This window comes from Leucoraja erinacea, chromosome 21, assembly GCF_028641065.1.
Source record: "Leucoraja erinacea ecotype New England chromosome 21, Leri_hhj_1, whole genome shotgun sequence".
Lineage (NCBI taxonomy): Eukaryota > Metazoa > Chordata > Chondrichthyes > Rajiformes > Rajidae > Leucoraja > Leucoraja erinaceus.
Window position 1 is genome coordinate 6,704,956 of NC_073397.1, and position 24,032 is coordinate 6,728,987.

General features: G+C 43.5%; 1 protein-coding gene across 2 annotated transcripts in view; it reads left to right on the top strand.

Annotated features, from left to right (window-relative positions):
- Positions 1-19,401, top strand: part of nelfcd (negative elongation factor complex member C/D) — a 54,384-nt gene extending 34,983 nt beyond the window's left edge. For both annotated transcript variants that reach the window (XM_055652017.1, XM_055652018.1), the window contains exons 8-15: positions 634-799; positions 1,646-1,780; positions 7,553-7,692; positions 8,686-8,800; positions 10,264-10,359; positions 13,810-13,950; positions 16,119-16,248; positions 19,098-19,401. In XM_055652017.1, coding sequence (XP_055507992.1) covers positions 634-799; positions 1,646-1,780; positions 7,553-7,692; positions 8,686-8,800; positions 10,264-10,359; positions 13,810-13,950; positions 16,119-16,248; positions 19,098-19,132 — 958 coding nt within the window. In that variant the 3' untranslated portion in view covers positions 19,133-19,401. The remainder of the gene's footprint in view (positions 1-633; positions 800-1,645; positions 1,781-7,552; positions 7,693-8,685; positions 8,801-10,263; positions 10,360-13,809; positions 13,951-16,118; positions 16,249-19,097) is intronic.
- Positions 19,402-24,032: the final 4,631 nt, after the last annotated feature.

The window sequence follows — 24,032 nt, forward strand, 5'->3', positions numbered from 1 at the left end:
TCTGGTTGGTCAGCTTGCAGGATCACATTCCTCCTTCCCCCATGACTTTGAATGTAATTGAAATTCATGCAAAGGGCTTCATGAAACCAGAAAGTTGCCCTGCATGTTCCCACAACACCCTCCCTCCACCTCTATAACGTTGATTGGTGCTAGGTGTCAGATCCACAGATGCTGACCTTCCTTCAGTATCTCCACCTAGCCACCAAATCTGAAGTCTGAGCTGAAGAAAGGGCTCGGCCCAAAACGCCACCCATTCCTTCGCTCCAGAGATGCTGCCTGTCCCACTGAGTTAGGCTATTTGGCCATGGGAACCCCTCCCCCCCCCCACCTACCACACCTCACAAGGACCAAGGTCAATTTTGATCCATTTCCAACAAGGATTACTGGATAGCTGACTTTCACTTCACTAATTCTGGGATGATGAGGTTCTTGCTGTTTTTGCTGTGGTTGATGTAATTTGTTTTTGTTGTTTGCTTGATGTAATCGCTGTTAACTCAGCACAAAGCAAGTTTCCAGTCTGTTCAGTTGTGTGTCACGCTATACTGCTCAGCAATGTCCACACAATTTCACAGCCCTTTGTGATTTCCTTTCAACTCAAGGAAACTTAATTCTCTTTACGCTATCTTCCCACAGAGGTCATGATGCCAGTCAGATTACCCTGGCGTTAGGCACAGCTGCATCCTACCCCCGAGCTTGTCAGGCACTGGGTGCCATGCTGTCCAAAGGAGCTCTGAATCCTGCTGATATCACAGTGTTATATAAAATGTTCACCAGCATGGATCCACCGCCTGTAGAATTGGTAAGAAATGTCCTCGACCACATGTTTTATATGACAATCTTTTCAAGCACTGGGCTCCTTCAATTTCTATGGGACACTGAATGAAATATTATTGAATGGTTGGCAGCATTGTTTGCAAGAGATTACATCCTCTTCCAGCTCAGACAAAGAGTTTGAGTAAGGTGTCTCTCTGATTGGAGTGTCATGTCTAACGCAAGAATCCTATCCCAGTGAATTTTCAAGCAGATATCATTGAACTCTATTGATCGAGACCTCTGATGAATATATATTGGTGGAATATAAATGGCCGGGTTGGTCAAGATGGGCCGAAGGGCCTGTTTTCACACTGTATCACTATGACTCAATTTCCTGTAAACTCTATTAATAATGAGACCGATCCCATTTCATTTATTATTTATGTAGGAAGGAACTGCAGATGCTGGTTTAAACCGAAGATAGACACAAAAAGCTGGAGTAACTCAGCGGGACTGGCAGCATCTCTGGAGAGAAGGACCCTTTCCTTCACCCATTCCTTCTCTCCAGAGATGTTGCCTGTCCCGCTGAGTTACTCCAGCTTTTTGTGTCTACTCATTTATTATTTTTATCTAATTTGCCAAAATCCAGATTTAGAACTTTATAAAGTGTGGTTCAGTGCCACATTTGAGGTCTATGTTTAAAGAAATAAGAGCTGATTTGTATTTCACATGGAGCTCTCCAAGCCAGTTTGAAAACAAGTACTTCAGGAAAGTCAGTAAAATCCTTCTGTTCTGCTTGATTAGTGATCTTCTCACTGGAAAGTGTATTACAGCTTTGTTCTGTTGTACCAGGGATGCCCAAATCTAACTGCTTGTTTCCTTCTCATTCCAGATTAGAGTCCCGGCTTTCCTTGATCTTTTTATGCAATCTCTCTTCAAACCGGGCTCCAAAATCAATCCCGAGCATAAGCACAAGTACATCTACATCTTAGCTTATGCAGCCAGTGTGGTGGAATCGTGGAAAAAGGTTAGCTTTATATTTTGCATATGGTCATAAAAGCTGGGCTAAGAAACATCAGCTCACACTGGATTCCCGTGATTGTTCACTGGCTGAACCCAAAGTACACCATGTTTGTTTAATTGTTGAGGCTGTTTCTAAGGGTGTGCCATCTTTATTGCCATTCCATGGCCACATCCAATCCACGAGTTATTTCTTCCTGGTCCATCCCTGTAGCTTCGAACGTGGCTGTGAAATTCCTGCATGTTTCTTCCGGAGCCTCCACTTTGGGTTCAGCCAGTGAACGATCAAGGGAATCCAGTATGAGCCTCCACTTAGTTATATCTATTAATTGTGCTGAGGGTCAAGAGAAATTAAAGTAGCTAACATACCTAGTTGTGTGGCTTTCCAGTTACACTGCTTATGTTTGCAAAGATGAAAAATATTTTGAAAATTGCACAATTTATAGAAACACATTGGAAATTCATTTGTTTGCATGTTTTTCCCGAACATAGCTGTCATCTTATAAAAGGAACATTCTGATAACAGTCTGATAACAGTGGGGAAGAACTATTTCTGAACTCTGAATCATGCTTGCGAATAGCATGTGCTACAGACTTTCAAGCTTTTGTGTTTCTTGCCCAATGGCAGAGGAAGAAAAAGGTTTAGATTGACAGAATATGGGCCCAAATCCTGTCAATCTATATCTTTATTCAATGGTTCAACCTTCACAGCATTGTGTGGTGGAGAAAGCTAAAAATACATGGCTTACTGAGCAAGGTCATTTTTTTCCTCATCTCCATTTTAAGTTTGCTGACCCCGATTCTAAAATTCTGTCCTCTAGTTCAAAGTTCCGCAGAAGGGCAAACTTTCAACATCTATCCTGTATATTTCAATGGAATCATCTCTTTCATTTGCGATCGTGTTTAACCATTCCTCATAAGACAGTTCCTTCATCCCTGGAGTTATGCTTGTGAACCTTCTCTGAACAGCTTCCATTTCGAGTATATACTTCCTCATATTGGAAGATCAAAACTGCCTGTACAGTTAGTGTAAGACTCCACCCTTTTGCAATGATGGCCCACAATTCATTGGCTTTCCTAAATACATCCTATACTTACATCTCTCAGCAGGAGATTTACAAAATAGGACATCCAAATCATGTGGGATTATGTAACATCTTACCACTGATTTTCTGTTTTTCCCAGCAAATAGTAACAATGTTACAAATTTTGAGATTTAAAAAATGAAGTCTGCAATTTATCCCATCAGATAAAGCATAAAAATAAGTTTAATTTGACACCTAATTCACTTTCATATCTCAAGTATTTAAAAAGTTATGGCCATTTTCATATTCGGAAATTAGCATCTTGTTCCCTATTGATTTTCTATGAACATAACAAAAAAGCTGTGATCGTGGACAGTCAAAAGCCCATAACTTTCTTAAAAATTAAGAGAACTGAATGAAATTTTCAGTTATCATAGATTGAAGCATTCTGAAACAAATATAAAATAATCTTACTTGGATGACCTGAAATTAAAGCATATAATTAGTTAGTTACCTAATTGTAGCTAATTCCAAACTTCAATTACTAGATCTAAACATCTATCCATTTCTTAATAAATGATTAACATTTTTAAATAGCCTAAGTGTCCAAATAATATTCACAAACAATTCACAATAAAACATGATTTTTAAATCTCATTTACATTAATTTATAGGCCAAATGGAAGGAATTTAGTGTTCAATTGCTGTAAATTAATGTCCATTTAAATCAGCTTTCTAGTGGGATCCTGTGAACGCGCTGGTTTAGAACGTTCACATTGCGGTAGATTTGTGCCCTCAAATGCCCAGAAAAATACTGCGGGATATAATGGGCCCAAAATGAGCTACTCGCAACATTAAACTTTGTACAAAGGGATCTTAAGAAGCCCTTTTTAAAGTAAAAATAAACAGCCTACCTTCCGTTTTCCCCTGTATGAGATCTGGCCCGTTGTCGGCGGTCGGGGGTTTAGAGGTTAATTTTTAACCTACTATAACAATGAAATAAAGCCCTTAAAACTAATAATAGCTCAAGCGAGGGAATCTTCCGGCGATTTTTCGTTAATAATTAACTAGGCTGAAAAACCTCGATTTGAACATTCCTAGGGAAAATCGCGTTTTAAACCCGCCCCCCTCTAAACAGCGCCAAAATCGCGCACACGGGCTGGGACAGATGTTCAGCGACGCTTCAGGTACGTTTTGCAACATACCTACAAATAATAACTTAATATTTCCACTTTTTAATTTTTCGACCATCTGCGAAATGTCACCCCTTGCCAAACCTATCTGTCCATTTACAGACTCCCTGTGTCTTCCTAACAATTTGTTTTAGATGAATCTTTGCAAATCAATAAATCATCATTGATATCAATACAAACGACCCTCGCATTATGGCACTTTGGGTAACAAAATTTACCCTTACTGAATTCACAAACCACTACCAAAAAATAGAGAAATTTGTATTTATGGAATTTATGTGAAAATGGTAACCACAAAATGTATACATTAATAAATACAATAAGTAGTGCAAAGAGAAAAACACCAGAATGCAGAATATCGTGTTGCAGCATTATAGCATTACTATTACAGAGGAAAAAAGTCCAAAGTCCGCAACGAGGTAAGGTGGAAGATCGGGACTGCACCTTGGCTTATGGAGATTCAATAGTCTGATACCAGCAAGGAAGCAGATGTTCCTGAATCTTCTGTATAGAACCATAGAAACATAGAAAAGGAGGAGAAGGCCAATCAGTCCTTTGAGCCAGCACCGCCATTCATTGTGATCATGGCTGATCGGCCCCAATCAATAACCCGTGTTTGCCTTCTCCCCATATCCCTTGATTTCACTAGCCCCTACAGCTCTATCTAACTCTCTCTTAAATCCATCCAGTGATTTGGCCTCCACTGACCTCTGTGGCAGGGAATTCCACAAATTCACAACTCTCTGGGTGAAAAGGTTTTTTATCACCTCTTAAATGGCCTCACCTTTATTCTAAGACTGTGGCCCCTGGTTCTGGACTCGCCCAACATTGGGAACATTTTTCCTGCATCTCGCTTGTTCTATAAGATATCTCCTCATCCTTCTAAACTCCAGTGAATACAAGCCTAGTCTTTTCAATCTTTCCTCATATGACAGTCCCGCCATCCTAGGGATCAATCTCGTGAACCTACGCTGCACTGCCTCAGTCACAAGGATGTCCTTCCTCAAATTTGGTGACCAAAACTGTACACAATACTCCAGATGTGGTCTTACCAGAGCCCTATGCAACTGCAGAAGAACCTCTTTACTCCTATACTGAAATCCTCTTGTTATGAAGGCCAACAATTCTTTAGCTTTCTTCACTGCCTGATGTACCTGAACGCCTACTTTCAGTGACCGGTGTACAAGGATGCCCAGGTTTCGCTGCACCTCCCCCTTGCCTAACCTAACCCCATTGAGATAATAATCTGCCCCCTTGTTTTTGCCGCCAAAGTGGATAACCTAAAATTTATCTATATTATATTGCATCTATCACGTATTTGCCCACTCACTCAACCTGTCCAGGTCACCCTGCAACCTCCTAACATCCTCTCACGGTTCACACTGCTACCCAGCTTTGTGTCATCCGTAAACTTGCTAGTGTTGCTCCTAATTCCCTCTTCCAAATCATTAATATATATGGTAAACAGTTGTGGCCCCAATACCGAGCCTTGCGGCACTCCACTCTACACTGCCTGCAATTCTGAAAAGGACCCGTTCACTCCTACTGTTTGCTTCCGGTCTGCCAACCAATTTTCAATCCGTCAACACCCTACCCCCAATACCATGTGCTCTAATTTTAGTCACCAGTCTCCCGTGCGGGACCTTATCAAAGGCTTTCTGAAAGGCTAGATACACTACATCCACTGGCTCCCCTTCATCCATTTTACTTGTCACATCCTCAAAAACATTCCAGAAGATTGGTCAAGCATGATTTCCCTTTCATAAATCCATGTTGACTTGGACTAATCCTTTTACTGCTATCCAAATGCCCCATTATTACCTCTTTAATAATTGACTCCAGCATCTTTCCCACAACCGAAGTCAGTCTAACGACTGTAATTCCCCATTTTCTCTCGCGCTCCTTTCTTGAAAAGCGGGATAACATTAGCTATCCTCCAATCCACAGGAACTGATCCTGAATCTATTCAACATTGGAAAATGATCACCAATGCGTCCACTATTTCTAGAGCCACCTCCCTGAGGATCCTGGGATGCAGACCATCCGGCCCAGGGGATTTATCATTCTTCAGTCCCATTAGCCTACCCAATACTATTTCTCGCCTAATGAAAATATATTTCAGTTCCTCTACCCCCGTAGATCCTCTGTCGTCCAGTACATCTGGGAGATTGTTTGTGTCTTCCTTAGTGAAGACAGATCCGAAGTACCTGTTCAACTCTTCTGCCATTTCCTTGTTACCCATAATAATTTCACCCGTGTCTGCCTTCAAGGGACCCACATTTGACTTTGCTACTCTTTTTCCCTTAACATATCTAAAGAAGCTTTTACTGTCCTTCTTTATATTCCTGGCCAGCTTCCCCTCGTACTTCATCTTTTCAGCCCGTATTGCCCGTTTTGTTTCCTTCTGTTGTCCTATGAAAGTTTCCCAATCCTCTGGCTTCCGGCTACTCTTTGCTGTGTTATGCATCTTTTCTTTTAGTTTTATTCTATCCCTAACTAATCTTGTCAGCCACGGTTGCCTCCTACTCCCCTTAGAATCTTTCTTCCTTTTTGGAATGAAATGATCCTGCGTCTTCCGGATTGTGACCAGAAATTCCTGCCATTGCTGTTCCACCGTCATTCCTGCTAGGATCCCTTTCCAGTCTACTTTGGCCAGCTCCTCTCTCATGCCCTTTGTTCAACTGCATCACTGACACTTCCGATTTTACCTTCTCCTTCTCAAATTGCAGATTAAAATGAATCATATTATGATCACTACCTCCAAGCGGTTCCTTTACCTTGAGTTCTCTTATTAAATCTGGTTTATTAGACAACACTAAATCCAGAATTGCCTTTTCTCTGCCCAACAAGAGAAGAGAGTAGAGGGAATCACGGGGATAAAAAAGGTCCTTGATTTTGTTGGCTGCTTTCTAGAGGCAACGTAAAGTGTAGATGGAATCAGTTGTGATGAGGCCGGTTTGTGTGAGGGACTGGGCCACATCCACAGCTCTTGGCAGTCTCTTGGGTAGAGCTGTAGCCACACCAAACTCTGATGCCTTGTACGATAGGATAACATAATATGCCTTGTACAATGCATCTAGAGAGGTTGGCCAGGCCCTGTTAATAGTCAGAATATTTATAGAGGAAGGGAAGATGATCCTTGGAAAAGGCCAAGTAAATCTGTAATCAACAATAAAATGACTTGCATTTTGTACATTTATATATTGTACTTAGCACAACACATACTCCAAACAGATCAGTTAATTGCAGATAGAAAATGGTCTTAATGGGGAAAAAAATCCAGACTGACCAGAAATGTTACATTATGTTGTTCATTTACTGTGTTCTGATAGATGAGTACAATAATGACAATAATTATCTACTTTGAAAGGATTAGAATTTTAGTCCTAGTGTCGTGATTAAAGACAGGTTTATCGTTCAATGTGCAAAACTGACAGGTTTATGGAAAATCAAATCCTGATAACAACTTTCAAAAATTTGATGAACTGGGGTTTTGCGAACTTTTCGATTTTCTAGGGCTTGTGTTGCAGTTTAACACAGAGCTGTTATTTTATCTGATAGAACAAAAGATTTAACATCAACAAAGATGAGCTGAAATCCACCTCAAAGGCAATTGAGACCGTCCACAATCTGTGCTGCAATGAAAACAAAGGGGCTTCAGAGCTGGTTGCTGAGTTGGGAACGCTTTATCAATGTATTCGGTGAGTATCCCAGTGCACAACTTACCTGTTGGCAGATCAGTTGAAAGTCATTGGATATGAGGGGCTATGGACATGTTTGGTGAGCATCTTGGGGCACAGAGTTGCTCTGTCAGAGTAGATGGACCATACTCTTTATTTAAGTAGTGCAGCAACTTCACAGAGGAGCACTGTGTGGGTAGATTTGCTCAATGGTGCATCTATGACAGATCATACCAAGCGTTCAACACTCCTGCCGCCCATTTGGATAATGGGTGAAATGCTGGATGAATGTTGGATGTTGGGCAGAAACTTTCCTAAGCTCTGACAGTGATCTTCTTCTTCGACAGCTACCAGGTTCAGAGATTTTGTATTAAGAAAAGGCAGGTGTGTCTCACTCATGATTCTCAGATTCTAAGGGTGTCAGGGGTTATGGGGTTGAGGGAAAGATAGATCAGCCATGATTGAATGGCGGAGTAGTCTTAATGGGCTGAATGGCCTAATTCTGCTCCTAGAACGTATGATTCCCAGAACATGAAATTCAATTTAGCAGTGGAGGTTGTTAGAATATGGGCACCATATCTAAGGAAGGATGTGCTGGCTCTGAAGAGAGTCCAGAGGAAGTTTATATGAATAACCCCAGGAATGAGTAGGTTAACCTACGTTGAGCGTTTGTCAGTACTGGGCCTGCACTCGCTGGGATTTAGAAGGATGAGGGGGAACCTCATTGAAACATATAGAATAGTGAAAGGCTTGAATAGAGTGGATGTGGAGTGGATGTTTCCACTAGTGAGAGAGTCTCGGACTAGAGGTCATAGCCTCAGAATTAAAGGACGTCCTCTTCACATCCACTCTATCCAAGCTTTTCACTATTCTCTATGTTTCAATGAGGTCCCCCCTTATATCACTTATGACCTTATAACAGTGGTGACAAAATGTTTTGGCAGTCACTGTGCAATGAAAAGCAGAGGACTTGGCTGTGTACTTCGTCTGGTAATAATTTTTTCTGATTATTAGGTTTCCGGTGGTGGCGATGGGAGTGCTGAAATGGGTTGATTGGACTGTGTCTGAGTCCAGCTATTTTCAGTTGCAGACGGACCATACACCCGTTCACTTGGCCTTACTGGATGAGGTAACTAATCCTCTCACACCATTTACATGACTTTGGTTCCCATTTTCCCTTGTGTTAAAATACAGTGTGGTGAAAAGTCTAACTCAGTGTTCGCAGACTGTCCAAGGTTATTCAATCTTACCTGAGTCACTGTTTCATTACTGTCAATCTTGGTGCCTTGGTTTTGGAAGATGGAAACATTGGCGGGATTCCTGCTCTTGATTGACATCTTGGAGACTGCATTGATAGATGGCAACTAATCTTAAATATAGTCATTTGCACTTCAAACAGCCAAAAGTGTAAAGCTCTTATAAACCTCTGCATTGAGTTGCACACATTTCAAAGATAGATTTTGCTGTCCATTGTAGATGTGGGAGCCTGACACAATTTGTGTCATTGTTTGATGAAAATGTTATGTTCACAGTTATAGGAGTAGAATTAGGCCATTCGGCCCACCGAGTCTACTCCGCCATTCAATCATGGATAATCTCTGCCACCTAATCCCATTTTCCTGCCTTCTTACCATAACCCTTGACACCCGTTCCAATCAAGAACTTGTCTATCTCTGCCTTAAAGATATCCACTGATTTGACCCCCACAGCCCTCTGTGGCAATGTTCCACCTGTGACGATATTTAATCAGGAAACACTTTAGATCAGGAAGATTAGTGAATTAGGGCAGTGAGTTGGTTATGTCACTGAGTCTTGGATGCCCTAAAGTATTAGGAGTATTGTGGGAAATGTTGATTCCGCTTTGTGGGGATGTTCATGTTAAATTCTATCGTGTGTTGTGTCCTTTTTAGTTGTATGGCTGTATGGCAACCCACATCTCGCTGTACCAATTGGTGCAGTGACAATAAATGTAAACTTGAACTTGAACGTGAAATTTAAAGATGGTATTGTGGGAGGAACTGGGTTGCCAATTCATACTGATTGCAGTCTGATTCAAAATCAAAAAAAGCTATGGGAATAAATTACTAGGTTCTTAGTAATTAAGAATTCCACAGACAAATAATTAACAAAAGGGATTTATAATAAAAATTGGATTCACTAAGGAATACAGAAGATAAATTTGTAGGGATTTAAACAAAAATAGCCAAACTATTGAACAAGTCAGATTAACTTGCTGAATATGACTTGAGTATACGTTAACTAGCAAAACCAGACCGCTGCATATGTCTAATATTACACTTTGCAACAGTGGGTGAATGATTGCTGTTTAGATTCCATAGTACAGTACCAAATCCATGTTGGTCATAGTGAGGAACATTGTGTGTTTGCCAGCATTGAATAGTGATCAAGAGCAATCTCTACGCCTGATATTTTATTCCCTCACATTTAGGAGTGATATTATAGAGCTTCTACTGCCCAATCTTGATTGGTCAACTTAAGCTTGGCCCATACCCTCGCTAGGGAGGCTCAGCTGTTTTATTTCCAGTCTTTGTGTGACCACGGTTGTCATGATCTCGCTTTTGTCTTCTTCAGATCAGTACCTGCCACCAGCTTCTCCATCCCCAGGTCCTGCAGCTGCTTGTTAAACTGTTTGAGACTGAACATTCCCAGCTTGATGTCATGGAGCAGGTAATCCTTCTGTTACATGGGGAAGGAGTGGATGCAGAGGTGAAATAATTCTTGGTTTGCATTTTACATTAACTTCTGGAATGATGGAGTTAAATGCAGTGGAAGTTCTACTTTATTGAAACTGGGGAATGGATTAGCAAGGTCCTGGCTTTCTCCTGTTGTTACAGAGAGGACTAAAGGCTCCATTAATATCTGGTCTATGACCAATGTTCACCAGCTATGAATCCAAGGGATTAATTTCCATGTGTCAATGAGGAATGGTACATATTTGCAGAGATATATATTGTGTTAAACGCAAATCCTAGCTGGTGTATTATGCGTAATTTTTAACAAAAGTGCATTGTGATAGGTGAGGTTCATAGAGGAATAATATTATAGCATGGAAACAGGCCATTCAGCCCAACTTGCCACACAGGCCAACATGTCCCATTTGCACTAGTCCCACCTGCCTGCATTTGGCCCATATCCCTCTAAATCTGTCCTATCCATGTACCTGTCTAAATGTTTCTTGAACGTTGCGATAGTACCTGCCACAACTACCTCCTCCAGCAGCTCATATTCCTACCACCCTTTGCATGAAAAAGTTACTCCCACAGGTTCCTATTAAACCTTTCCCTCCTCACCTAAAGTATATGTCCATTGGTTCTCAATTCCCCTACTCTGGGCAATGCGTTTACTCGATCTATTCCTCTCGTGAGTTTGTACAACTCTATAAAATCACCCTTCATCTTCCAAGGAATAGAGTCCTACCCTGCTCAACCTATCCCTAAAGCTCAGGCCCTCGAGTCCTGGCAAGATCCTCGTAAATCCTCTCTGCACCCTTTCAAGCTTGGCAACACCTTTCATATAATATGGTGCTCAAAACTGAACATAATACTCTAAATGTGGCCTCACCAATGTCTTGTACAACTGCAATAGGACCTCCCAACTTCTATACTCAATGCTCTAACTGATGAAGGCCAATGTGCCAAAATTAGAGGCCCCTTTCAACGGACTATGTACCTGTACTCCTAGATCCCTCTGCTCTACAACACTCCCCATAGCCCTATCGTTCACTGTGTAGGTTGTGCCCATGTTAGTGCTCCCAAAATGCAACACCTCGCATTTCTCTGTATTAAAATCCATCAACCATTCCTCAGCCCACATGCCCAACTAATCAAGATCCTGCGCAATTTGTGACAACCATCTTCAGTATCTCCAGAGAGCACCCACTTTTGCACCACCTGCAAACTTGCTAACCATGCCATCCATGTACACTCTCATACAAATCATTGGTATATATGACAAACAGCAATGGGCCCAACACCAAACCCTGAGGCCTCCAGTCCGAAAAGCAACCTTCAACCATCACCCTCTGCTTCCTTCCGTGAAGCCAATTTTCTACCTTTTCATCTATCCCTCCTTGAATCCCATGGGATCTAACCTTCCAGTGCAGCCTACCATTCGAAACCTTGTCAAATACCTTATTAAAATCCATGTAGACAACATCTACAGCTCTGCCTTCATCCACCTTGGATCCTAGGCCAACAATCAGCTCCTTAGTTACTTTGCACATAGTGTGTATCTTGGAAATGAGCCTTTAGTTCCATTTGTGATAGTTGGAGTCTCCAATGCAAGCCCTCGTTTTTGGGGCATCTGTTTACAATAATTTGGGCAAAGAATTCTTCCTGGTTTATTAAGAAGAAATAGTTGATGGATACTCTGCACATTGTTTTCGGTGAGATGTAGTTAGGTTTCCACCCACTCATCTTCTTCTTATCGAGTCCACGCACAAGATTAGAAGTTGTTCAGCCAAAGCTGCGCACACTTTTCGGCATCTGCGTACAATGGTGTCTGTCTTGTTGCTTCACGACTCACCCGTTGCAGCGCCCCCTACAGCCTGTCTGTCTTTTTTTTATTTTTTTGTCTAGTTAAATGTAGTGTTGGTGTTTTTTTTAATACTGGTTTTAAATGTGTATATGTGGGGGGAGGGGGAGGGGGGAACTGTTTAAAATCTCTTCCCTGTCCGGAAGACCCGACCTTTTCCCTGTCGGGTCTCCGTTGTCGTTGGGGCCTAGCACCGTGGAGCGCCCTCCAACCTGAACGACCCGGGGGCTCGGGAGGCTGCGGAGCTGCGGACTACTCACCATCGTGGGGCTAGCCGGCCTCGGAGCGTGGGGAGCGGTGGTGACTCGCTGCTGCGACTCGACTCCTGGGGCTCGGAGGCTCTAGCAACGCAGCCGCAGGTCCGGTGGACTGGGACATTGGGAGCTCGCTGGTCCGGGTGGAGAGACCGCTTCTCGGAGCTCCCGCAACGCGACTTCTCCAGCCCATCGCCCGGCGCGGCTTCATGGCCTTGGGACATTCCAGCGCCCGCCGGGGCTCCAACACTGTGACTTTTAGACCGGGAGCGGGGCCGTAAATCGCCCGGCACGGCCTAAAATGGCCGTGGGACTTATCATCGCCCGCCTGGGGCTTGGACATCGGGAGAGAAATGGAGAACAGGGGAGAGAAAAGACTTTGCCTTCCATCACAGTGGGTTCACTGTGATGGATGTTTGTGTGAATTAAATTGTGTGTATGTCTGTAGGAAATTGTCTTTGTTTGTATGGCTGTGGAAACGGAATTTCGTTTGAGCCTCACTGAGGCGCAAATGACAATAAATTGTATTGTATTGTATTGTATTCTTGTGCTTCTTGTGCATGATGGTGGAAAGATTGGTGGAAACAGGGCTACGACGTGAACGCTCTTTCCTTGACCCCTAACCACATGATAATGATCTGACTCGTATTCCAGTGTGCTGCTGTACGCTGATGGCCATCTGTCCTTTTTCTAAAGGACTTGCAGAAAGCCGATTCCATGACCACGTAATCTACAAGACAGAACCCTCTTTGTGTCTGTACTCAGAATCATACTGCACAGAACCATGTCCATGGTGCCCAATGTAACTATCTACACTAATCTGATTTACCCACATGAGGTCCAAAGCCTTCTATGCCTTCAATTCAACTAATTGACGATGAAAGTAATTGCTTCCACCACTTCTTAAGTAGCCTGTTCCAGAATACAACCACCCTCTGCGGGGAAAAAATTACCATTGCATTCCCAATAAATCTCCCACCCCTCATCTTAAACCTACGCCCTTTTGTCTTTGGCACCCCTGACCATGAAAAAGCGATTTTTACTCTCTATCGTATCTATCCCTCTCATAATTTAACACCTCTATCAGGTCATCCCTCAGCATCCTCCACTCCAGTCCCTCCCAATAATCAACTTTAATGCTCCACGCCAGACAATATCCTGGTGAATTTCCTCTGCACCCCCTCCAGAGCATATCCATCCAATAATCTCCAGAAGTCTTGCACCCTTTTTCTGGCCATGACTTCCACATGTCTATCTGCCTGGGGAAATGGAGGAATCAATGGGAACTTTACCCAGTGTGTGATATGTTTTATTTGGCTTTTCCCACTAGTTGGAGCTGAAGAAAACCCTGCTGGACAGGATGGTTCACCTGCTGAGTCGTGGCTATGTCCTGCCCGTGGTCAGCTATATGCGCAAGTGCCTGGAGAAGCTCAACACAGACATCTCACTGATCAGATACTTTGTGACAGAGGTTAGCATGCGGCATGTCTGGTGATTTACAAAACACACATGGCTCATGGATGCACAAATGCTTTGGGCAGACAGATTGACTACCTTTATCTGGTTATTTGTACAGTGCTGACTCAAGGAGGAGGCACAATCTTGAATATTAGCTCCCCTCCATCACCTCATCTATTGCTGATGAATGAACCCAGTAAATATTAGCCCAGCAAAAAGCAAACTATTGGAGGAACAAAATGGGTCAGACCGCATCCGTGGAGAGAGATGCACTGATAGTATTTCGGGTCAGGACCCTTCCTCGGACTGATGGAGAAGAGGGCAGATAGCTAGGGGTAAATGGTGGGGCATGAGCTGCCAAGTGAAGCAAAGAGTAGTAGGAGTAAACGGGTCCTTTTCACAATGGCAGGCAGTGACTAGTGGGGTACCGCAAGGCTCAGTGCTGGGACCCCAGCTATTTACAATATATATTAATGATCTGGATGAGGGAATTGAAGGCAATAGCTCCAAGTTTGCGGATGACACTAAGCTGGGGGGCAGTGTTAGCTGTGAGGAGGATGCTAGGAGACTGCAAGGTGACTTGGATAGGCTGGGTGAGTGGGCAAATGTTTGGCAGATGCAGTATAATGTGGATAAATGTGAGGTTATCCAGTTTGGTGGCAAAAACGGGAAAGCAGACTATTATCTAAATGGTGGCTGATTGGGAAAGGGGGAGTTGCAGCGAGACCTGGGTGTCATGGTACACCAGTCATTGAAGGTAGGCATGCAGGTGCAGCAGGCAGTAAAGAAAGCGAATGGTATGTTAGCTTTCATTGCAAAAGGATTTGAGTATAGGAGCAGGGAGGTTCTACTGCAGTTGTACAGGGTCTTGGTGAGACCACACCTGGAGTATTGCGTACAGTTTTGGTCTCCAAATCTGAGGAAGGACATTATTGCCATAGAGGGAGTGCAGAGACGGTTCACCAGACTGATTCCTGGGATGTCAGGACTATCTTATGAAGAAAGACTGGATAGACTTGGTTTATACTCTCTAGAATTTAGGAGATTGAGAGGGGATCTTATAGAAACTTACAAAATTCTTAGCAGGGGTTGGACAGGCTAGATGCAGGAAGATTGTTCCCGATGTTGGGGAAGTCCAGGACAAGGGGTCACAGCTTAAGGATAAGGGGGAAATCCTTTAAAACCGAGATGAGAAGAACTTGTTTCACACAGAGAGTGGTGAATCTCTGGAACTCTCTGCCACAGAGGGTAGTTGAGGCCAGTTCATTGGCTATATTTAAGAGGGAGTTAGATGTGGCCCTTGTGGCTAAGGGGATCAGGGGGTATGGCGAGAAGGCAGGTACGGGATACTGAGTTGGATGATCAGCCATAATCATATTGAATGGCGGTGCAGGCTCGAAGGGCCGAATGGCCTACTCCTGCACCTAATTTCTATGTTTCTATGTTTCTATAGCCCTGCCTTGTATTCCATTGGATGGGAGAATTTGCTGGATGGGGGGAATCCAAACCAGGCCTGACATTGTGGAAGTTCAGTCCCTCGTTGTGTTACCTCGAGAATGTCAGAAACTGGAAACAGTGACTGATTCCAGGTTTGGGACTTTGCCACCAGGCATCTATCCCCATGTAATTGTAGGGTTGGGCCCTCATAATCCCACCTTTACTTTAACTGTAATATTGAAGCCCGTGGAATTAAAGAGACTTGACAATGGATATGAAGTTGACAGAGGACAGAGGAGGAGAAAACAGAGGAATATTTGGCAATGAATCATCACAGAAGTAAACAATGGTATACCCCCCTAGTAAATTGGACTTTAAAAAAGGATCTAGTATCAAAGTCTGCAGAGTAAACCAGAAATATGCAATCAATGAAGGGAATTTTAGGAATACACAGACTAGTGAGAAGTTACATGGCAGTCTAAATTGAATCAGAGAACTGTGACATGATACGTTTTATTATGGAGATAATTGCAACATCAATTAAATTATACAGATTTAAAAGTTGTGCAGGAAGATGTTTAGTTAAGACTTTGAATGTGGTAGGACAGAAGGAATGTTTATGGAGCAGGATGAAGGTGGTGAAATCTGGATTCTAACTTGTTGGATTGCTTCACATACAGGACAATGGGCTGAACGGTTTCTTGTTTGTAATGTTTCATGTGCAATTGTATTCCATGCGTGCAGGTCCTGGATGTCATTGCCGCACCGTACACCTCAGATTTCGTCCACCTTTTTCTCCCAATTCTGGAGAACGACAGCATTGTTGGCACAATTAAAACTGAAGGGGAGTGTGATGCTGTGGCAGAGTTTATCGGTAAGTGGGGGCATGCAATTATCCAGAATTGTACGGTCAAGGAATGTTAGTCAGACTTTGGTGGGATGCTGCATTAGAAGCACCAAAATTCAGACTGATACTGAGGGAACGCTACATTGTTGGAGATACTGTGCTTCGGTGAGATTAATATCTCTAATATTAATAACTGAAGCCTGATTGATCTCTCGGTTGAGATATCACCTAAAAGAAAAATAATTTAATGTCATCCTAGTCACATTGCTGTTTCCGAGTCTTTGCTGTTTGCAAATTAGCTGCTTTTGGAGGTCTAAAGATCACGAAAAGAGCAAAATAATGAAGTTAATTCTTCTTTCTGATTCAGCTGCTTTTCTAACTGTGATCGACATTCTATGATAAGGCGCTTGTTAGATTTGCTCAGTAAAGTTCATTTTGCTAGATAGTTATATCTGCAGTTCCAGAGCTGAGCAGAAGCCTGCTATTTTGTGAACACAGGGAACTGCAGATGCTAGTTTACAAATGAAGACACAAAGCGTTGGAGTTCCTCAGCGGGTCTGGCAACATCCCCAGAGAACATGTATCGGTGACGAATTAGGTCATGGCCCTTCTTCAGACTAATTGTGGTGATGGGGATGGCAGGGAGAAAGCTGGAGGAGAGGAGGGACAGACAGAGCCTGGCGAATAAAAGGTGGATACGGGTGAGGGGGGTGGGGGTTGATAGGCAGATGGTTGGAAAAAGGTCAGAGATGAAAAGACAAAAGGTGTGAGACTTGCACAGAAGAGGTACAAATTGTGAAGCCAGAGGAAAGAATATGGGAGGAAGGAGAAAAATAGGTGCATGTTCAGGGGGCACAGGGAAGAAATAAATGGGGCAGGGTTTCGGGGTTGGTGGTTGGTTAATTACCTAAAATTTGAGAATTCAGTTTTCGTATCATTAGCTACACAGCGGAATATGAGGTGCTGCTCCTCCAGTTTGTGTGTGGCCTCACTCTGTCAATGGAGGAGGCCAAGATCAGTATGGGAATGGGATTAAATTTGTTAGCAACGAAGAGATCCAGCAGGCCTTGGAGGACTGAGCACAAGTGTTCAGTAAAATAGTTACCAATTCTACGCTTGGTCTCCCCAATGTAAAGGAGGCGGCATCGGGAATGCCAGATGCAGTAATTGAGGTTTGAGGAGATGCAGGTGAACCTCGGTCTCATCTGGATGGGCTGCTGGGATCCTTGGGTGGATGTTAAGGGAGGAAGTACAGTTACAGGTATTACATCTTCTACAGTTGCAAGTGAAAGTACCTGGAGAGGGGTTGGTTTGGGTGGGAAGGGATGAGTAAACCAAGGCGTTTCAGAAGGATCGGTTCCTTCAGACGATAGAAAGGGGGGGCGTTGGAAAGTTGCGACTTGTGATGGGATCACGTTGAAGGTGGCAGAAATGTCTGAGAATTACTTCACTCTCAGTCTATAGCCATCACCCATTCATTCTATCCAGAGATGCTGCCTGTCCCACTGAGTTACTCCAGCATGTTGTGTCCGTCTTCTGAGAATGATAATTTGGATGCAGAGGATGGAGGCAAAAAATGTTACTCAAATGTTGCTGTTCAAGAAGGGAGTGAAACAAAAGAGTGGAAACAATAGGACGGTTAGCTTGACTTCAGTGGTTGGTAAGATTTTATAGTCCATTATAAAGGATGAGGTTTCCAAGAACTAAGAAGCACATGATAAAATAGGCCAAAAGTCAGCATGGTTTTGTGAAGGAGAGATCTTGCCTGGGGAATGTGTTGGAATTCTTTGAGGATGTGAACAGCAGGATAGACAAAGCAGAGTCAGTGGATGGTGTTTACTTGGATTTTCAGAAGGCCTTTGATAAGGTGCCACACGAGGTTGCTAGAGAAGATGAGAGCCCATGGTATTTGAGGGAAGATACTGAGATGGATAGAAGGCTAGCTGAATGGCAGAAGGCAAAGAGTTGGAATGGAGGGCTTTTTTCTGGTTGGCTGCCAGTGACTAGCAGTGTTTGCAAGAGTCGGTGCTGGGCCGCTACTCTTCATGTTATACATCATTGATTTGGATGAGGGGATAGATGACTTTGTGGCCAAGTTTGTGGATGATATGAAGAAAGGTAGTTAATGTGGAGAAAGCAGGGATTCTGCAGAAGGACTTGGACAGGTTGGGAGAGTGTGCAAAGAAGCGGCAGATGAAATACATTGTAGCAAAGTGTGGTCATGCATTTTGGTAATAGGAATAAAGGCGCAGAATATTTTCTAAATGGTGAGAAGATTCAGAAATTGGAGGTGCAAAGGGACTTGGGAGTGCTGGTGCAGGATTCCCAAAAAGTTAATTTGCAAGTCGAATTGGCAGTAAGGAAGAGAGCAAAATGGAATGCAGTATAACAGTTGCAATCTCACCAGTGTCCTGTAAAGTTGCATCTAAACTTAATACCCTTTCCAGTAAAGGCCAATGCTTTGTTGGCCACCTTCACTATTTGTAGCATCTGCAGGCTAACTTTTTGTGTTTCATGCCAGAGCCAGCAGGTCCTATTGTACCACATTGGTTTGTGGCCATTGAAAGTTGATAATCTGACATTTCTCCCACATCACATTTCATTTTCCAGCTTCTTTCCCACTGACTTAACTGCACCATCAGTATGTCCTGGAGCTACAGTCCTTTGTAAAGCCTGCAGCATGATGGTGTAACTGGTTATATTTCACGCAATGAAACACAGATAATGTTGTGAATGAGGCAGAGGCAATGATGCATATCGCCCTAGCAGCTGTGTCAAAGTAGCAGTAAGAGGGTTTTGGCTGAGGGTAAGAAATGGGTTATTAGCATGATGTGACTAACTGCTGAATAAAAGTTGCATGCAATCTGTACTTTCAGCACACTGCAAATCCAACTTCATCATGATGAACTAACACAAGGACCACAGGAGGATGCGCAAGATGATTCTGAGAGATATGGGACAAGGTGGAACACCCTGTACGGTGATGTGAAATTGATTGAAGAATTATGACCTGGAGCCAGCAGTAGCCGAATAGAGGAATAATTAGTAGATTTTGTATTTTTTTACATAATTGATGTCTAAGGTTAAACATATATAGAAACTTTTTTCTGCAAACAAATTGAGAAGTAAATTGAGTTTGGAACTGATGTAGTACAAATAAATAATGGTGCTGCACTTTTACGAATGATTGGGCTTACATTTTTTTGAAAATAAATTATCCAGTTTGATTTGCAAACTCAGTGGGTCTTATAATCCAGATCATTTGACTCAACTGCTCATCCTGGCCATGGGGCGTTGATTCAGGTGGCATTTAGGTTGAGAAAGACATTTTTAGAAGAGGAGATTCCACTTCACATTATAGAGCTGCGAACTCTATATTCACAGACACAAAATGTCTGGAGTATCTCAGTGGGACAGGCAGCATCTCTGGAGAGAAAGAATGGGTGACGTTTTGAGTCAGGATCCTTTTCAGATTCTTGGTTCTAATAATAGGCTGTCCTTCTGTCCTGTTAGATACCTTTGATCAATTTGTTCCCACATTTAGACAGGTACATTGATAGGATAGGTTTGGAGGGATATGGACCAAATGCAGGCAGGTAGGAGTAGTGTAGCTGGGACATGTTGGCCAGTGTGGGAAAGTTGGGCCAAAGGGCCTGTTTCCACACTGTATCACTCAATGATTTGCTTCATCAGTCAGTCCATCTCTATAATTATAAAAATCTGATCTTGGATGCGTGTGTGTGTGTATAATCACATCTGCTTGAAAAAAAACGACGCTCGAACGGTAACATTTTTACATATTCCTGTAGAGTTTTATCCCGTGGAGTCCAAAATCGTCTTATCTGAAAAATGTATGCTTTATTTCTCGAGTTATTTATGAAAATATTTACAAATCTGAAATATCTTTAAAAATAAATGAGCTGATGAAGTCACAATGGGTCTGCTCACGCTGCTTTCCAGGCGCTGCGAGTAACGTCACCCCCCCCCCCGACTCGCAGGCGCTGCAGGTGGGCCGGCCGTCCGCCCCACCTGTCTCTGCCCTCTCCCTTTCTCAAAAAGATGCCGCAAATCGGAAACCCCAGCTCCAAAAGGCAGCAAACTCCCTTCTCCCTGTCTCTGCCCTCTCCGTCCCTGGAGCCTGCAGCGAGGGAGTATTGCGTTCAGGAACCAGCCCTCCCCTGAGACGACCACCCCCCGGGTTCTAGATTGAAGTCGCTGAACACGCAGTCCTTTGGTTGTTGCCCGCCACGCTCCCCACTCTCTCTCCTCCCCTCCTTTCCCCCCTCCACATCCTCCTCCCCCCCTCCTCCTCTCTCCTCCTCTCCCCTCCTCCTCCTCCCCTCCTCCCTCCCCTCTCACGCTCTCATCCTCTTCCTCTCTCCCCTTCTCTTCCTCCCCCCATTCCCCCATCCTCCCCCCTCTCCTTCCCCACCCCTCCCATCCTCCCTCTACTCCTTCCCCCCCCCCCTCCCCCCCCCCCCCCCCTCCTCCCCCCCTCCCCCCCCCCCCCCCCCCCCCCCCCCCACCCCCCCCCCCCCCTCCTCCTCTCCCTCCTCCTCCTCCTCTACCGCAGGTCCAGAACCAGAGTATCATAGGTGCAAAGATGATTTCCAAAATTTAGATTGATGATCCTTGTGGATCTCCTGCTGGGAATGTGGGTGTTTTTTTTAATGTCATCAGAATAGTTGTAAAATAACCTCATGGCTCCATTTTGTAATAGTTAGGAAGGGATTATCAAAGGCTTGGTGTCTGTCTGCTTTGGATGAGAGGGGTTTACATTAAAAGGTCCCTCATACTACAGCTGCTGGCTTTCATGTCACGTTGCTAATTTAATGGCTGAAAATAAAGACCACGTTAGTTCCTCAAATTGAAGCTTTCGCCTTAATTAGTAGATGAGGATTGTCCAAATACATTTTCTTGTCACAGACTCCCACTTGGCTCTTTATGTTCTGTGTTTGTAAAGTAATTGCTGCCCCTTCACTGCAGTCACTAGTGTTTGTAACTAATAGACAGAGGAATTAAAAAAAGACAATCTGAATTTAATTTTAGGTCTCCATGTAGTTGTGAGAAGTAAATGTAATCGCTAAGTCCTAGAGACTTCTGACTAACTTCAGGGTGTGGTCCGCTCAGTTGAAAATGACAGCTTCTGTCTCAATGGCGTGTGAATGACTTTCACGTAACACATGCAACCTGAACCTCACCACAAAAAGTTAAACTTCTGCGTTTCACCTAATGTCAAACTGACAAAATTTTCCAGCGGAAGTGAAACAGATTTTGCCGACAGCTGAGTTTAAATATAATTGTGTCCAAGAAATAATGCTACTGGAAACCCCCATTCTTTGGCTCTTACCAATTAACTGACATCTTTAGCTTTTCAATTGCACTGTCTGGTTTCCTAAAGGGGAAGCTTCAAAACTCCATTCTGACACAACTCTCAGAGAAAAAAAGTGTTTCCTCGTCTCCGTTCTAAATGGCCAACCCCTTATTCTTAAACTGTGTGTGGCCCCTAGTTCTGGACTCCCCCAACATCAGGAACATGTTTCCTGCCTCTAGCGTGTCCAAACCCTTAGTGATCTTATATGTTTCAATAAGATCCCCTCTCACCCTTCTAAACTCCAGAGTGTACAAGCCCAGCCGCTCCATTCTCCCAGCATATGAAAGTCCCTCCATCCCAGCAATTAACCTTGTAAACCTACGCTGCACTCCCTCAATAGTAGAATAATAAATAAGGAGGAAAAGCTGAAATATAAACTGAAAATGCTGGGAAAAGTTAGCAAGTCATTCAGCATCCGTGGAGGGAGAAACCATTCATGTCTAACCAGCAGAGGAGTCTGGATACTCTGTCTTTCCGTGTATCTGGGCTGCCTGCCACTTTGTTCTTGCCATTTCTCCCTCCCTTTTTCCTTCATTTGGATATTATGGCCTGCTGGGTACATCCCATATGATCCGACTATGCAACATCACCCAGAATTCACAACATTAGCAACACACTACACAGGGAAGAGAGCTTAACATCTCACCCAAGATAGACACAAAAAGATGGAATAACTCAGCGGGTTAGGCAGCATCTCTGGAGAGAAAGAATGGGTGACCTTTCAGGTCGAGACCCCTATCTTCGGTTTAAACCAGCATCTGCAGTTCCTTCTTACACTTAACATCTCACCCTATTGCCGACATTCCCCTTATTCTACCCATTGCCCTCCCCACCTTCTCTGCCACTTAGACTCCGAAAAGCATATAAGCTACAGGAGTTGGAAATCTGTAATGAATAAAAGGGAAAATGCTGGAAATACTCGGCAGATGAGGCTGGAAATATTCAATGTGTTCCACAGATGAGACTGACCTGCTGAGTATTTCCAGCATTTTATTTTGATTTCTCTCTTTGTCACTTCATATGAAGAGTCTTTAACCTGGAACATTAGCTGTTTCTCTTTCCACAGATGCTGCCTGAGCTGCTTACTTTTTCATCATTTTCTGTTTGTATTGAGGGAGGATAGACCTCTGTGACATCTCACCTTTACGGAAGGTGGGCAGGAAGTAATGTGGTAGAGGATGTCAGGAAGAGAGTGAGTCAGGAAGAATGCTAGAGGAGTTTCGAAGACTGGGGGCAGTGGAAACTTTGGGGGATTGAGGGATGATCTGTAGCAACAGGCCTCAAAAATGCAGAGGTTTATGGAATTGGTCAATGCTCATAGTCCCATCTCTGGCCGACCATACATTGGTGCTGCAAGAGCTGACAATCTTCAACTTGTGGTCTTAGATTCATACAAAGATACAGTGTGGAAACAGGCCCTTAAACCCAACCTGCCCACACCGGCCAATATGTCCCAGCTACACTGGTCCCACCTGCCCGCATTTGGCCCATATCCCTCCAAATTGTCCATGTACCCGTCTAAATGTTTCTGAAACGTTCAGATAGTCCCTACTTCAACTATCATCTCTGACAGCTTGTTTCGTACATCCACCACCCTTTGTCTTCTGATCTTTTCAGCAAATGATCTTCCCACTAAACCTTTGAACCACTAAAGAATGGACTTGGTTACAAAGCAAATGGGACTACAGAGGCATGAGGGAGGAGCTGGTCAAAGTTAACTGGAAAGGGACCCTAGAAGGGATGGTGGTGGAACAGCAATGGCAGGAATTTCTGGGAATAATCCGGAAGATGCAGGATCTTCTCAATAATTAAATTGACCCTTTCAATCCCCAAGGAGTCAGGTCATAAGGAATAGGAGTAGAATTAGGCCATTTGGCCCATCAAGTCTACGCCATTCAATCATGGCTGTTCTATCTCTCCCTCCTAACCCCATTCTCCTGCCTTCTCCCCATAACCCCTGATACCTGTACTAATCAAGAATTTATCTATCTCTGCCCTAAAAATATCCACTGAATTGGCTTGCACAGATTCACCACACTCTGACTAAATACATTTCTCTTCATCTCCTTCCGAAAAGAACATTATTTAATTCTGAGGCTATGACCTCTATGTTCTAGACTCTCTCACTAATGGCCACATCCACTCATCCAAGCCTTTCACTATTCTGTATGTTTTGAAGTCCCCCCTCATTCATCTAAACTCCAGCAAGTGCAGGGCCAGTGCTGACAAACGCTCATCATTGGTTAACCTACTCATTCCTGTGGTCATTCTTGTCAACCTCCTCTGGACCCTCTCCAGAGCCAGCACGTCCTTCCTCAGATATGGTGCCCAAAATTGCTCACAATATGCCAAATGCAGTCTTATCAGCAGCCTCAACATTACATACCTGTTTTTGTATACAAGCCCTCTTGAAATAAATGCTACCAGAGTCAGGGGA